At 40.1% G+C, this 12,245-nt stretch overlaps 5 protein-coding genes across 6 annotated transcripts; 4 read left to right on the top strand and 1 right to left on the bottom strand.

The window, feature by feature from the left end:
- The first annotated feature begins 79 nt into the window (after positions 1–79).
- LOC108597212 (probable cytochrome P450 6u1) lies at positions 80–2,995 on the top strand. Of its 2 annotated transcripts, none has more exons than XM_017983651.2 (3): positions 80–144; positions 1,026–2,275; positions 2,329–2,995. In XM_017983651.2, the coding sequence occupies exons 2-3, from the start codon at positions 1,243–1,245 to the stop codon at positions 2,748–2,750; spliced, it is 1,455 nt and encodes a 484-aa protein (XP_017839140.1). In that variant the 5' UTR covers positions 80–144; positions 1,026–1,242; the 3' UTR covers positions 2,751–2,995. The 2 variants fall into 2 exon arrangements, with proteins under 2 accessions (XP_017839140.1, XP_017839141.1); XM_017983652.2 differs by lacking the exon at positions 80–144 and adding an exon at positions 584–657.
- On the top strand, positions 449–1,018 carry LOC108597213 (probable Ufm1-specific protease 1). Its single transcript, XM_017983653.1, has 3 exons — positions 449–482; positions 554–789; positions 855–1,018. The coding sequence occupies exons 1-3, from the start codon at positions 464–466 to the stop codon at positions 978–980; spliced, it is 381 nt and encodes a 126-aa protein (XP_017839142.1). The 5' UTR covers positions 449–463; the 3' UTR covers positions 981–1,018.
- Positions 2,996–3,071: 76 nt separating the features above from the next.
- Positions 3,072–4,079, top strand: LOC108595326 (copper chaperone for superoxide dismutase). The gene is made up of 3 exons (XM_017980546.2): positions 3,072–3,147; positions 3,204–3,844; positions 3,902–4,079. Exons 1-3 carry the CDS (start codon positions 3,133–3,135, stop codon positions 4,035–4,037), a joined length of 792 nt encoding a protein of 263 aa, XP_017836035.1. The 5' UTR covers positions 3,072–3,132; the 3' UTR covers positions 4,038–4,079.
- LOC108594645 lies at positions 4,080–5,622 on the bottom strand. Its single transcript, XM_017979786.1, has 8 exons — positions 5,581–5,622; positions 5,418–5,519; positions 5,163–5,367; positions 4,985–5,113; positions 4,770–4,924; positions 4,571–4,715; positions 4,264–4,514; positions 4,080–4,209 (listed from the first exon to the last, which is right to left on the bottom strand). The coding sequence occupies exons 1-8, from the start codon at positions 5,620–5,622 to the stop codon at positions 4,102–4,104; spliced, it is 1,137 nt and encodes a 378-aa protein (XP_017835275.1). The 3' UTR covers positions 4,080–4,101.
- Positions 5,623–6,164: 542 nt separating this feature from the next.
- LOC108596725 (probable cyclin-dependent serine/threonine-protein kinase DDB_G0292550) lies at positions 6,165–12,139 on the top strand. Its single transcript, XM_017982767.1, has 7 exons — positions 6,165–6,364; positions 8,435–8,449; positions 8,728–9,091; positions 9,951–10,054; positions 10,150–10,687; positions 10,747–11,045; positions 11,117–12,139. The coding sequence occupies exons 3-7, from the start codon at positions 8,809–8,811 to the stop codon at positions 11,207–11,209; spliced, it is 1,317 nt and encodes a 438-aa protein (XP_017838256.1). The 5' UTR covers positions 6,165–6,364; positions 8,435–8,449; positions 8,728–8,808; the 3' UTR covers positions 11,210–12,139.
- The last annotated feature ends 106 nt before the right edge of the window (positions 12,140–12,245 follow it).

Here is a 12,245-nt window from a genome sequence, read left to right as displayed (position 1 = left end):
TTTTAAATCGCTCGCGTTCACTGGCTGTTAATCGATAATTTCAAACACCTGCAAGAGTAAAAGTGGTGTCATCACTAGTTGTGCAAACATATACAAAAGCAAATGATTTCTAAAATTTTAATTGTTGTTGCAAAGTAGCTAAAGGTAATTAGTGTACTCAAAGTGCTTAAAAATATAATATTTCGATAGTAAATAATTAAAATGACTGCGACTGGTGAGGCGTGCGAATCAAATAAATTAAACTGCGCTGATATTGTGGCCAAATCCTATGAATATGCGTTGTTTGATGACATACACTTGGCATTGCCACAACCAGATGATGGTCAGGGAGAAACTTTTTATACGCGCGGGCAATTTAAATATTTTCATTATGGCTGCGATGGCACCAATGATGCAGGTTGGGGATGTGGCTACAGAACGCTACAAACGGCCATTTCTTGGATTATAAATAAGCGCAGTGGTAATGAGGCGGAACACCAGCCGTACGTGCCCTCTATTTTAGAAATTCAGCGCATGCTAGTCAATATAGGAGATAAACCAAAACGTTTTATAGGCTCACGCGATTGGATTGGCACTTTGGAAGAGTGCTATGTCATCGATGCCATGTTTGAGCTACCTTGTAAAATTGTTAATGTGCCGCAATTAAACGACGAACAGGTAATAGCGCAAATAAGCAGCTATTTTAAAGAATATGCTGGCTTTATAGCCATGGGCGGACTGAGTGACACTGCGTCAAAGGGCATTGCGGGCATTAAACTTGGCACGACTGGTGTCTACTTGTTGATTGTGGTGAGTAAATTGAACTTCACTTGAACTCAATAACACAATTTAACTCACTGATTAATTATATGCAGGATCCGCATTATACGGGCGTGCCTAGTGAGAGACAGCAAGTTTTCGATCAGAGCTATGTGCGTTGGATGCATGTGAAGGAGTTTCCAGCAGGCGCTTATAATCTTTGCTTTATACTACAAAAATAAATACAATTTATCAATGATTAACATTTTGTTTCTCTTCTCTTTTAGCGCTCTTCCTCTCTCTAACGCCCATTGGCTCGTTTTATCAAAGGCAAACCATGGCCAAACAGCAAATCTAATTGATAAGCAGTGCGTCCATAACGATGGCGCTGATAAGTTGGCGACACTGAGTTAATTCAACTAATAACTGCCACTGCCGCCAAAAAAAAAAAGACAAGCGACAACCAGCTGTTTAAAAAAGTGTACAAAACGCATAAAGCTCATCATGGAGCTGATGCAGCGCGTTTTTTTCACGGCGCTGAGCGCTTTAACTGTTTGCTATGCGCTCATTAAGTTTAGCTTAGGCTATTGGAAGCGTCGTGGCATTTTGCACGAGAAACCTAAATTTCTTTGGGGCAACATCAAAGGCGTTGTGAGTGGCAAACGACACATAAGCGAGGCGCTACATACCATCTACGAGAGCTACAAGGGACGAGCGCCATTTGTTGGGTGCTATGCATTGCTCAAACCCTACATACTAGTGCTGGACTTGAAGCTGGCGCAACAAATACTTGTTAGTCATGCGGGTCACTTCACCAGCCGTGGACTTTATAACAACGTTGATCTAGAGCCGCTCTCTGGCAATCTGCTGCAGTTGGATGGTCACAAGTGGCGCTCACTGCACGCTCAGAGCAGCCAAGTCTTTACGAACAGCAATATACAAAAGCTGCTGCCCAGATTGCTGCAGCTTTCACGTCAGCTTCAGTTTCGTTTGGGAGAGCAGAAGCTACAAGGTTTAAACATCAGCAAATTAGTGAATGGTTATAATACAGATGTCATAGCTGCCTTGGCTTATGGCCTGCTAGGCGAGGAGCCACAATTTAATCAACTGACGCATTGCTACTGGCAAAACTTTAGCCTGTGGCGCAACTACTTGGCTCTGGAATTTCCATTGCTAGCACGCTTGTTTCAACATAGAAGCTATGAGCCCTCGGTCATGGACTATTTCCATAAGCTCGCTTTGACACAGTTGGATCAACAGCGACGAAGAGATCGACAGCCCTTGCAGACGTTCCTACAATTATATACGCAGGCGGAGCTGCGCGAGACACAGATTGCAGCACAAGCTTTTAGCTTTATACTGGCGGGATTATCACCATTGAATGCTACATTGAGTTTTTGTTTATACGAGCTGGCCTTGCAGCCGGAGCTGCAGGAACGTCTTAGGACAGAAATAAATAAAGTATTGGGGCAACACAAAGGAGAACTAACGGCGGAGTGCTTACAAGATTTAATCTACGCAAAGCAAACACTAAAAGGTATTTATTGTATACTACTGACAGTTTGGCTTAACCAACATTAAACTTTACAGAGACTTTGCGTCTGCACACACCGTATGCTTTCCTTATACGTCGCACCACCAAGGATTTCGAGGTGGCCAAGTCAGTGTTTATGTTAGCACGTGGCAATAACATTGTCATACCAGTTGCAGCCATTCATCGAGATCCATCCATCTATGCGGACCCCTTACGCTTCGATCCGGACCGATTTAACCCGTCAGCTGAGCTCAACAGATCTGCTATGTCTTTTCTACCCTTTGGCGCTGGTCTTCGCGGCTGCATTGCTCAACAATTTGCAGAGAAACAGTTGCTGATTGGCCTTGTCAATCTATTGCAGCATCATAAGTATGCGCCCTGTGCGGAAACACAAATACCGTTACAGTATGACACTCGCAAATTGTTGCTAGTACCAAAAGTTGATATTCAGTTAAGCGTTGAACGCGTTTCGTGTTAAAGTTGTTGCACCGCTAAGCAATTGGAAAGCTACATACATATATATAACTGCTTATTGTTTCTTTGGAAATCATTTATGTACAAATCTTTTTTGTTTTCATATTTACTTTTGCACCCAAAATTGTTTATTTTTTCTAAGCAGGGAGATTGTGTGATAACGCTGACGGATACCTTAAATTTATAGTTGTAAGTTTGTGTGAACAAAGTGAAGAACAAATAAATACCATAATTGTTGAAAATTAAAAATTTGCTTTGAATTTATATAGAAAGGCGCGGCTTAACTTGCTACTACCGATATAGAACAATCGATAGTTCGATAAGCCCTTAGCTATGTGTGTGAAGTTTGTTTACAAAGTGCATTTTTAATAATAATTATAATCATAATGAGCGCTACAAAGGTAATAAAAAAACAAATATTAATCAAATAGCAACAGCTAATTATTCTTTCTTTCAGATTGAATTTGCAGTACAATTAAAAAAAGGCGATGAGCAAAGCGTACAGCAATTACGGAATGTTCTGGAGGGCATGGGTCGCATTGATATCGACTCTGCGGCTGGACGATTGACAATAGAGACTGTTGCGCCTTGGTCTGAAGTGCAGGACAAAATAGAAAGCACCGGTCGACGCGCTGTGTTATCCGGATTCGGCGGTCAGTCTGCTGTGGCGCTTATAAATAATACTGGCTGCGTAGTAGATCGCACGCCTGTGCAGGGCGCCGTTCGTTTTACGACGATTGCAGCGGAGCAGGCAGGTGTGGTTGTAGATGGAGTTGTAGATGGCCTGGAGCCAGGACTTCATGGCTTTCACATTCACGAAAGTGGGGATGTGTCCAAGGGTTGTGAATCCGTAGGCGACCACTATAACCCACGGAATTCACCACACGGCAGTCCACAGGCGGGTGCAAGTCAACGGCATGCAGGAGATTTGGGTAACATACGAGCTGATGAAACTGGACGAGCTACATTTCGCTTTATAGATGCTGGCTTGGATATTTGGGATATAATAGGGCGTTCTGTAGTTATAACATCAAATGCCGACGATATGGGCGAAGGCGGCAATGCGCAAAGTCTTATCGATGGCAATTCAGGAGACCGGTAAGAGGCCTTGCAGCTATAGCTTGTCATATTTTATAATCTTATCATACTTTTCAGCATTGCATGTGGCATTATAGCACGTTCAGCTGGAATTTTACAAAATTTTAAGCGAATATGCGCCTGTGATGGAGTAACGCTCTGGGATGAACGCAACAAACCGCTGGCTGGAAAGGGACGTTCCCAAAAGCTTTAAGCATTAAATTTAAAATTTTTTAATGGTGAATTGATTGTAAATATATTTAGGTTTTTTAACTATTCTACTTTTTCCTTTGAGCCGTTTTCAAGCGTGCCAAATGCGCTTTGCATTTGGTTTTGTATGCCTGCACCAGCTTGCCGCCCGGCGAAATGGCAATTGCAGCATGTATCTATAAGATATAGAACTATTAATTGATGCCTACAATGAAGTGCCTGTAGCTCACCTCTATATACTGTGTTTCACATTCATAGTGTATGGAATCCTCTAGTATGTTAAGCATAACTTGAAACTCTTCTTTGCTTAGAACGTAAGTCATTTCGCCAATGTGCTGTTTATACCACTGCGCATAGTTGTTTAGATTATTCTCTATGCTCATGGTAACTGCTGTAGCTGCACGGGCTGTTAGCAACAAATGCAACAAGGAGTGCTGACAGCCCATGCTTGCCACATGTAGTACTCGATTCTTAAGATATTCTAAAAAATACAGAAATTTTTAGTTTGAACATAAACATAATTTGTGGTAGAAGTACTTCTAATAAAGCTGCTGGTTTCTGCGCTGGCACAGCTGGCAATAGATTGCAAGAGTATAAAATAATATTTCCATTGTTTAAACCGTAAGGAGCTAGAAAGCTTGAATAGATAACTGAGCGCTTCTTGTTCATGCTTGTCCAGCAGCTGCAAACATATGTAAATTATATTATAGAAACATAGTGAGACTGTTAGTTTTACCTTATCGCTTATATATTTGACAAAGGTTAGCTCATCGACGCCTTCATTAATCCAAGCACTGAATTGTTGAAATGCCAAACTTATATCCTCAGACTCATGCAGCTCCAACAGTATATTCAAATGCATTGGTATGCAAATTGTTTTTAAAACATTCTCTGTAAGATATGTAACTCGACTTAAGACGTGTTTATTATGTTATGCGCTTATCAGCCTACCAGGCAAGGCCTTGCGCAAAGGCTCCACATAGTTTAAATTGCTAATCTTGGGATCTGTTGATAAGGCGCTAAAAAGATTCCTGAGCGCTTCCTCCAGCAACAAATTCATCCTATTCGCATTTAGGGAATCTGTATGAAATATAGTTAATAGTCATAGTTTTTACTCAAGTTTACTCACCATAAAGCGCAGAAATGAATATATTAGACAAAAGCTCCGATTCCGTGCCCAGAAGCTCTATTAATATTAATTGCTGCTGCTCTGCTTCCTCGATGCTGCATATATATTCCGTTGCTGTAAGTATCCTGAGCTGCTGCAACTGTCTTAACACACGAAAACTGCCCACACTTAGAGGCAATTGGCAGAAGTATTTACCCAGCAAAAGCTAAAAAGAACATAATTGAGTAAGCAATTCGCTTAAGATCAATTGTTTACCTTTTCCTTTGCACCCAAACCAAATTGGAGCAGCTCACCAAGATCCCAGACAGCTTGTTCGTCACATTGTGCTGCGCTGGTCTCGCATTGTTTTTGTATAGCCTTTTTAATAAACACATATGTAATTGAATTGCTTAATCAACTAATTTTATTTAATGCACACCTCGCAAGTTATTCCAAAGGAATGGTTTATTTCTAAACTCATTTTACTATATTTTCAAATTTAAGTCCAAGCAAATCAGGAATACGAATGAAATGTGAACATCAACAAATCACAGCTGATCGATTTCAAGCCCTACTTCCTTTCGATATCAGTATCGATATCGTAGCAGAATACAAGGATCGATTCTTAAACTGTATTTTAAATGTGTGCCGTTACAAAAATAGAGAAGTCAATGTTAATTTTAATCAGCAAGCTAAATTGAGCGTCTGGTTTTTCCTTGAGATACAGCCTATTGAATGTTACTTATTTCTAGTAATCTACTAAATCTTGTTTTGCCCAAAGCTATAAAAAGCTCTGCAAGCTCTGAAATTAAAATGCACGCGAATAGGGTGCACAAAGCAAGAAGGGAGACGATTTAACGTGTGAAGCGCAAAGCAAAACAAAACATTGGACCAAAATGCCGGAAGCTTGAAGAGCGCAGGCGTTGTGCTTTCGATAAGCTCACTTAGTACTCAGAAAACTTGCAGTCACAGGATAATAAAAAGCTCAACGCAAAGCAAAACTTTGCACAGTCTATGGCAGATATCAAGTGAGTCAAGCTGGAAAAATGTGAAAAAGCAGCGCATTTAAAGAGTTGAAAGTGAAGTGAAGTAAAGTGTAAATAACTGAGGTCAAAACAATTTCTGGCTGAGAAGTTGTTGCTGTGAAGCACAGACCCCAGTTCGGCCTAAGGCTTGGGATCAACATTTTGACAAATAGTTGCAGCCAAGGCGACACAGACAAGGTAAGTCCTTAAGTTTTGCAGGCCAATTGCAAGCGCTTCAAGGTTGTGTCATGTGTGTGCTTTTCGATTTTTCATGCCGCTTTTAGTGCCCCACCAACAAGCAAAGACAACAACTATGAAACAGTCCCTAGAGTAATGCGAAAGTCCCTTAATTGATGATGGCGCGTCCTCCTTACCCCACATCACCAATGTCCAGTGTCCTCTAGTCCAATTGCTGTTTACGTTTACTCAATTAGGTATCAGTTTTCAGGACACACAACGACGCAGTTGGTGTCTTTCCATTTCTGTCTGACAACCACACATAAAGCTGGCATTGCGGTTACTGCGTTGTGTTAATTTCATTTCAATGTATGCGTCTGTGTCTTTGTGTGTTCGTGTGTGTGTGTGAGTGAGTGGGTGCCACTATCCTGTTGTCCGTATGCTCTTTAGCACTGATGACGCCATGGTCGCCATTCAATAAGCGAAACGTCTATCATCATTCAATGTGAACTTGCAGCCACTTGTTTGTATATTTATTTAATGATAGACAAAGGCAAACAAAGACAAACAATAATACATATTTTAGTTACTATAATTGCTCAGCTCCTGGCCAAGCCCTTCAAATGGAATGCTGATTGGTCTTGCATATATAGACATTATCATAAGCTCATAAATTGATGTCCTTGTTTTTTAGCATTTTAGTGCCTTCGTATTTATTTTATGGCATGCAACAGTTTGTCTTACTTTTTATGACATTTTTATGAGTTGAGTGCATATTTATATATTTTGTTTAATATCTCAACTAACGTTTAAATTGCCAATGCATTTGCTTTTTAATATTGGTGAGTATTTTTTATATTCTGCACTTACGTTGGAGGCCAGAGAGCAGCACTCTGAAATGACTTGAAAGGACATGAAAATAAATGTAATGCTTATTCTTTGCCAGGTCACATTAGTTATTTAGCTGATCTAAAACTGTAGTGAAGGATATGCCACAGCATAGTTAAGTTGACCCAGTTTATAGACTATTAATAACTAGACATTCCCAATAAGCCAACAACTGATAGCTCAAGGTCTGGCAAATGTGTTAAATCTTCTCGTAAGCTGCCAGTTGCAACTTGATGCATATTTTAGTTAGTAATGTTGTCACAGTTACATATCACTTGAAATTCATTTAAAATACATGATCAGCACCACAAACTGTTGCGGCTGTTTTAAGCCATAAGGCCGTCACGTACAAGGCACACGTGCCAGGATATGAGCAGCTTAAGGCAGCAAGCGAAAAAAGAAAAATGAATGAAGCTGCTTCGTTTCCGGACGCTATTCAGCCTAAGCATTGATTATATAAACAACTGTACATATGCTATGTACATATATGCATGTATATTTGCAGTCAATCAATTGGCAAATATTTTGTCAAATATTCAGGCCTTTGCTGTTCACGTGTCTGTAAACATTTCTGTTTTGTCAGCAACAATAGCAATTAGAATTTATTGTGTGCAGATAAAATAAACACGTGAGTCTGCTCAATGATGTGTAAATACAGCTTTAAAGTCTTAACTTAAGGCTCAGCTCATGCTTTGGTCTTATACCAGGCAATAAGCATAATAATAAGCTGCAGCCCCACCAGCACCAGTAGAGCCTAGCATAAAGCGTAAAGTGGCTTTTGTCTAATCTGCATGACAATGAGGCTGGGTCGCGTGTAGCAGGTGGCATGTGGCAAAGTGGGCTGTGCCAAATTTTTAGCGTTTGCAAAAATAAAACTAAAACTTTCACTAAAAGCTGAGAGTGTTGGTAATAAATAGACACACATACGTACTTAAGTGTGTGTGTGTGTGTGTGTGTGTGTGTGTGTCTTTGCAAGGACATGTGCGCTTAGCGCTGATTTTAGCTCATAAAAACGCGCGCGCAATTAATAAACATAAATGTTACACGCGGCGTATGAGTAATGTTGCTTGTCTGTGTGCGGCGCGTGCCTCTTATAATGTTGCACATGAGGCAGCTAAACACGTGTGTGTGTGTCTTAGTTATTAAGCATTAATCATTTATATTATAAAACTAATTTAATATAATTTTCTTATTCATTTACAGCTGCCAAAGTTACAGGTAAGTTTATATTATTGTATATATTCTTAAACATTTACAATTGTTGCATGCAACTTAAGGCCAACTTAAGCTAGCTAATAAGAAATTGAAAAACCCACAAATTTTATTATTTGACATTATTGAAGTAATTAGTATAAATTGGTTTTGAATAGTTGGAAAGTAATTTGTATTTGTAACTACTACTATTACACACTATTCTTTCTCTCTCTCTCCCTTGCTCTCACTCTCTCTTGATCTCCTATTTCTTCAATGTTGTTGAACTCGCATTAATTAAATAGCCCATCCCAAACAACGACGCCTCATGCTAGCAGCATAAAAAAAAGTTCAGCAAAAGTAAATAGAAAAAAAACGTACTATAGATGGCGCCTTTTAAGCTTAAATTTCGCATGGGCGGCTCGCGCAGCACCAACAATTCCCAAGAGCACGATCCAGATCCCACAGTAAACGAGGCACTACTGGAAGAACATCAGCAACAACAACAACAACAACAGCAGCAGCAGCAACAACAACAGCAATCTGTAGGCGCCAGCAGCTCGACTATTGACTCAGTGGAGTGCAACAGTTTGGGCTCAATGAGTGAACGCAAACTGCTGCTGCCACCCAATCAAAATTCGAATCAGAATACCAACAGTTTGCGTATGGGTAAGAATGTTACGTATACGCATTAAAAGCGCATTAAAAAATCTCCATATCAACTGACAGCTTATCTGACGGCTGATTGGCGCGCGATTGTTTTACATTCTTTTTTTTACTTTTATTTTAATTTGCACTTTTAGCTGCATGACTGACTGCATTCACTTGTCGATTGCATATTATTTCCAGCAATTATTTATGATTTTTCTGCCAATTGTTCTTCAGCTCCTTTGCACATTCTCTGTGTGTTTGTGTGTGTGTGTGTGTGTATGTGTATGTATTGTGTGTGTGTTGTCGACGGGCACAATGCCTTTCCTTGCCATAGCTTATACATACCATAATCCCATGAACAATAAGCTCTGCCTACACGTTAAGTATTCGCTTTTGGGCATTATTCATTTCTAATTCCATTGTTCCATATACTCAGTTATTAAACTCTTAGAAATTGTGCACTTTTGGCAATTTTCAGTCGCTGCTGTAGCTAATTTCATATTCTATTGTTAACCGACTTGATAGTTCCTATATTCTGTTCAATTAACATTCTGTTTCAAGGCTTTTGCAGTCATCATATGCTGCATTGCTTAATTTGCCAATTCTTAATTTAATTTGCAACTAGCTTACTGCTTAAATTTGATATTAAAGCCTCACTGTTTAGTGTTATATCATCTAATTGATGTGCCACAATTTTATGTTCAATGCCAACGTTAGAACGAAAACTTTAGCTACTTTCGAGCCATAAATTATTTACAGTGTACTCAGGGCTTATGGTAGAGACTAACTTTGAGCTGCCTACAAATTCAATTCAAAACTTGCAGTAATTTGCATGCTTTACGTGGTTTTTTCTTAATGCGATTCAACCAACTTGCAGGCTACGTCAATCCGAGTCGCACGCCGTGCATTAACGAAACGCCCACGGATGCTAACAACGTGCCAACGACGCCGCCACCCACATACGAGTATGTGCTAGAGGAGGTATGTGGGCGCTACCAAGACCAAGACCAAGACACAGAATTGATTAGAGTTCGTTTTTATTGCTTTTTTCTTTTGCTTTGCATTTAATATTGCAGAATACGCGTTTGTCGCAGCATCAGCGTCAGCTGTCGGCGGATAACAGTGCCACGCCCAATCAGAACAGCAGACGCAGCTCGGCTACGTTGAATGAGAGCAGCAGAAGCCAGCGCAGCAGCGATAACGATAGCAACGATATTTGCAACGATCCTGATTGCCAGCAGAACTACAACAACAGTCACTGTGGCAGTCTCAACGACAACAACAATAGCAATAATAACAACAACAACGAGGGAGAGCAACAGCAGGTGCACGGCCACAACATTGAGGACGCTACCGCGCTGGAGCTGGAACTGGAGCTGGACAACGAAGAGCAGACGCTTAGCGTGAACGAGTTTCTATTGGAATCGGAAATGGCCGCACAGCAACATAGCCATCAAAGCGATGAGCAGCAGACCTGTCTGGATGAGCAGTGCACACAATGTGCCAACGAGAACGCAGAGCAGCTGGAAGAGGATGCAGATGAGCCCAGCACCAGCAATGCGGCACGACATAACTTTTACGATCCGCTGCTGAACCGCAGCTACAACACTGAGCGTAAGTTATGCCTAAAGTTTAAACAATGATAATTTTTACTTAAGTACAAATGCATTTAGCTGGTGGATCAAATCATAACCATGGCGGAGCCTGCAATGAAACCAATTGTGGCTCTGGTTCGGTAACCTCACGCACGCGTCGCGGACGCCGCCAATTGCAGCAGCAGCAACAACAACAGCAGCAGCAGCAGCAGCAGCAGGAGCAGGACTGTCTGCTAACGCCGGAAATGATGAGCAACAAGACCTCCAAAGAGATTTACAAGGATTTGGCCAAACAATGGGGCATTACATGCAAAATGTCTGAGAGCTGTCGCTGCATGGATTGTCAAAGTCATTACTTTGACTGCGACTATGATGATGTAAGTGATGAAAAACGCGCTTACCTTGCAGCACATAAGTAAGCAATCAATTCGGTTTATTTTATTTGCAGAACGAACATCAGAAAACGGATGGTGGCCTGGGAGCTGGCACGCCCATGTTTATAAACGAGGCCATGCATACCACTGGCTGCCAGATATTGTAAAGCAACAGATAGAAATTTGTAATTTGGAATTTTTAGGAAAAGGATTGCTGAACAAGTGTTAAGCCAAACAAAAAGTAACATAATTAAGCACTTAACAAAATGTTTAACCAAAGCAACATCAACAAAGCGGGGCATGTTACAAATGTTATTTGCACCAAAATCAATTAGCTATAATGTTCGCACAGTGTAGCAAAAACAAATGCACACACAAACAAAATTTGTTGTGCTAAAAACAAAAACTAACAATATTTGTAAATTTAACTAAGCATTTTTGAAGCGAGTTTTGCCTTGCTAAATTACAATCGAACGCGAATAAATTATTTCTGAACCCACCTTTGGCAGCTGAAAAAAGAGAACAGCAGAAGCAAACACTAGAGAATATCCTTATATGTGTTCCATATTTAGAATTGTAGCGCTTTCAGCCGAATTTCTCACTAGTAATGCCCCCCTCTGAAGTATTCTGAGCTTGTCGAAAAACAAAAAACCAATTAAAACTAGTCAAATTAAATTTCCCTGGTATTTATATGTATTTTTCTAAAAACTAAAATAATCCTACGAAAGCGTTAGGCATTCCATTCAGTGGCCTAGTTACAACTACTAGTTATAGTCGTTATAATCAACGATATTGCAAAATACACAAGCATACATATTTAAGCAAGTTGTGGACAGTGTGCACAGTGGCACAAATGAACGGCATTTTTGTGCTGAAAACGAATATCTGACAAGGATGTTTAAAGTGTAGGCGATAAACAAAACCAAAGTTAACTTTTATGATATTTTGAAGCAAATCGAAGCAGAAGTAATTAGTCTGATATTTTGTATACTCGTAAAATTCCTTATATAGCATATTAAATTATTATTTGGTTTCGTATGAACCGCTCTCACTAGCTTTGGCAACTAAAGAGAAAAGCATTTAGTAACCTTACCCACACTGTCTAAGCGGGTTTCATGCACATCACACTCATCCAAAAAATAAGAAAAAAGAAAAAACACTCGCGCTGATTATATATAATCAATTATAAACTAAAACAAATCA

The sequence above is a fragment of the Drosophila busckii genome, chromosome 2R (assembly GCF_011750605.1).
Source record: "Drosophila busckii strain San Diego stock center, stock number 13000-0081.31 chromosome 2R, ASM1175060v1, whole genome shotgun sequence".
Classification (NCBI taxonomy): domain Eukaryota; kingdom Metazoa; phylum Arthropoda; class Insecta; order Diptera; family Drosophilidae; genus Drosophila; species Drosophila busckii.
Note: the sequence above shows the minus strand (reverse complement) of the source record. Positions and strands in the feature narration are given on the sequence as shown.

Coding starts and splice junctions, on each gene's coding strand:
- LOC108597213 (XM_017983653.1), top strand. Junction 790..854: donor GTGTCTACTTGTTGATTGTG/GTGAGTAAATTG, acceptor AATTATATGCAG/GATCCGCATTATACGGGCGT.
- LOC108597212 (XM_017983651.2), top strand. CDS start 1,243: ATGGAGCTGATGCAGCGCGTTTTTTTCACGGCGCTGAGCGCTTTAACT. Junction 2,276..2,328: donor CGCAAAGCAAACACTAAAAG/GTATTTATTGTA, acceptor TAAACTTTACAG/AGACTTTGCGTCTGCACACA.
- LOC108595326 (XM_017980546.2), top strand. Junction 3,845..3,901: donor GATGGCAATTCAGGAGACCG/GTAAGAGGCCTT, acceptor CATACTTTTCAG/CATTGCATGTGGCATTATAG.
- LOC108594645 (XM_017979786.1), bottom strand. CDS start 5,622: ATGAGTTTAGAAATAAACCATTCCTTTGGAATAACTTGCGAG. Junction 4,925..4,984: donor TTTGCGCAAGGCCTTGCCTG/GTAGGCTGATAA, acceptor CATATCTTACAG/AGAATGTTTTAAAAACAATT. Junction 4,515..4,570: donor AACCAGCAGCTTTATTAGAA/GTACTTCTACCA, acceptor TGTATTTTTTAG/AATATCTTAAGAATCGAGTA.
- LOC108596725 (XM_017982767.1), top strand. CDS start 8,809: ATGGCGCCTTTTAAGCTTAAATTTCGCATGGGCGGCTCGCGCAGCACC. Junction 10,688..10,746: donor CCGCAGCTACAACACTGAGC/GTAAGTTATGCC, acceptor AAATGCATTTAG/CTGGTGGATCAAATCATAAC. Junction 11,046..11,116: donor TTGACTGCGACTATGATGAT/GTAAGTGATGAA, acceptor TTTTATTTGCAG/AACGAACATCAGAAAACGGA.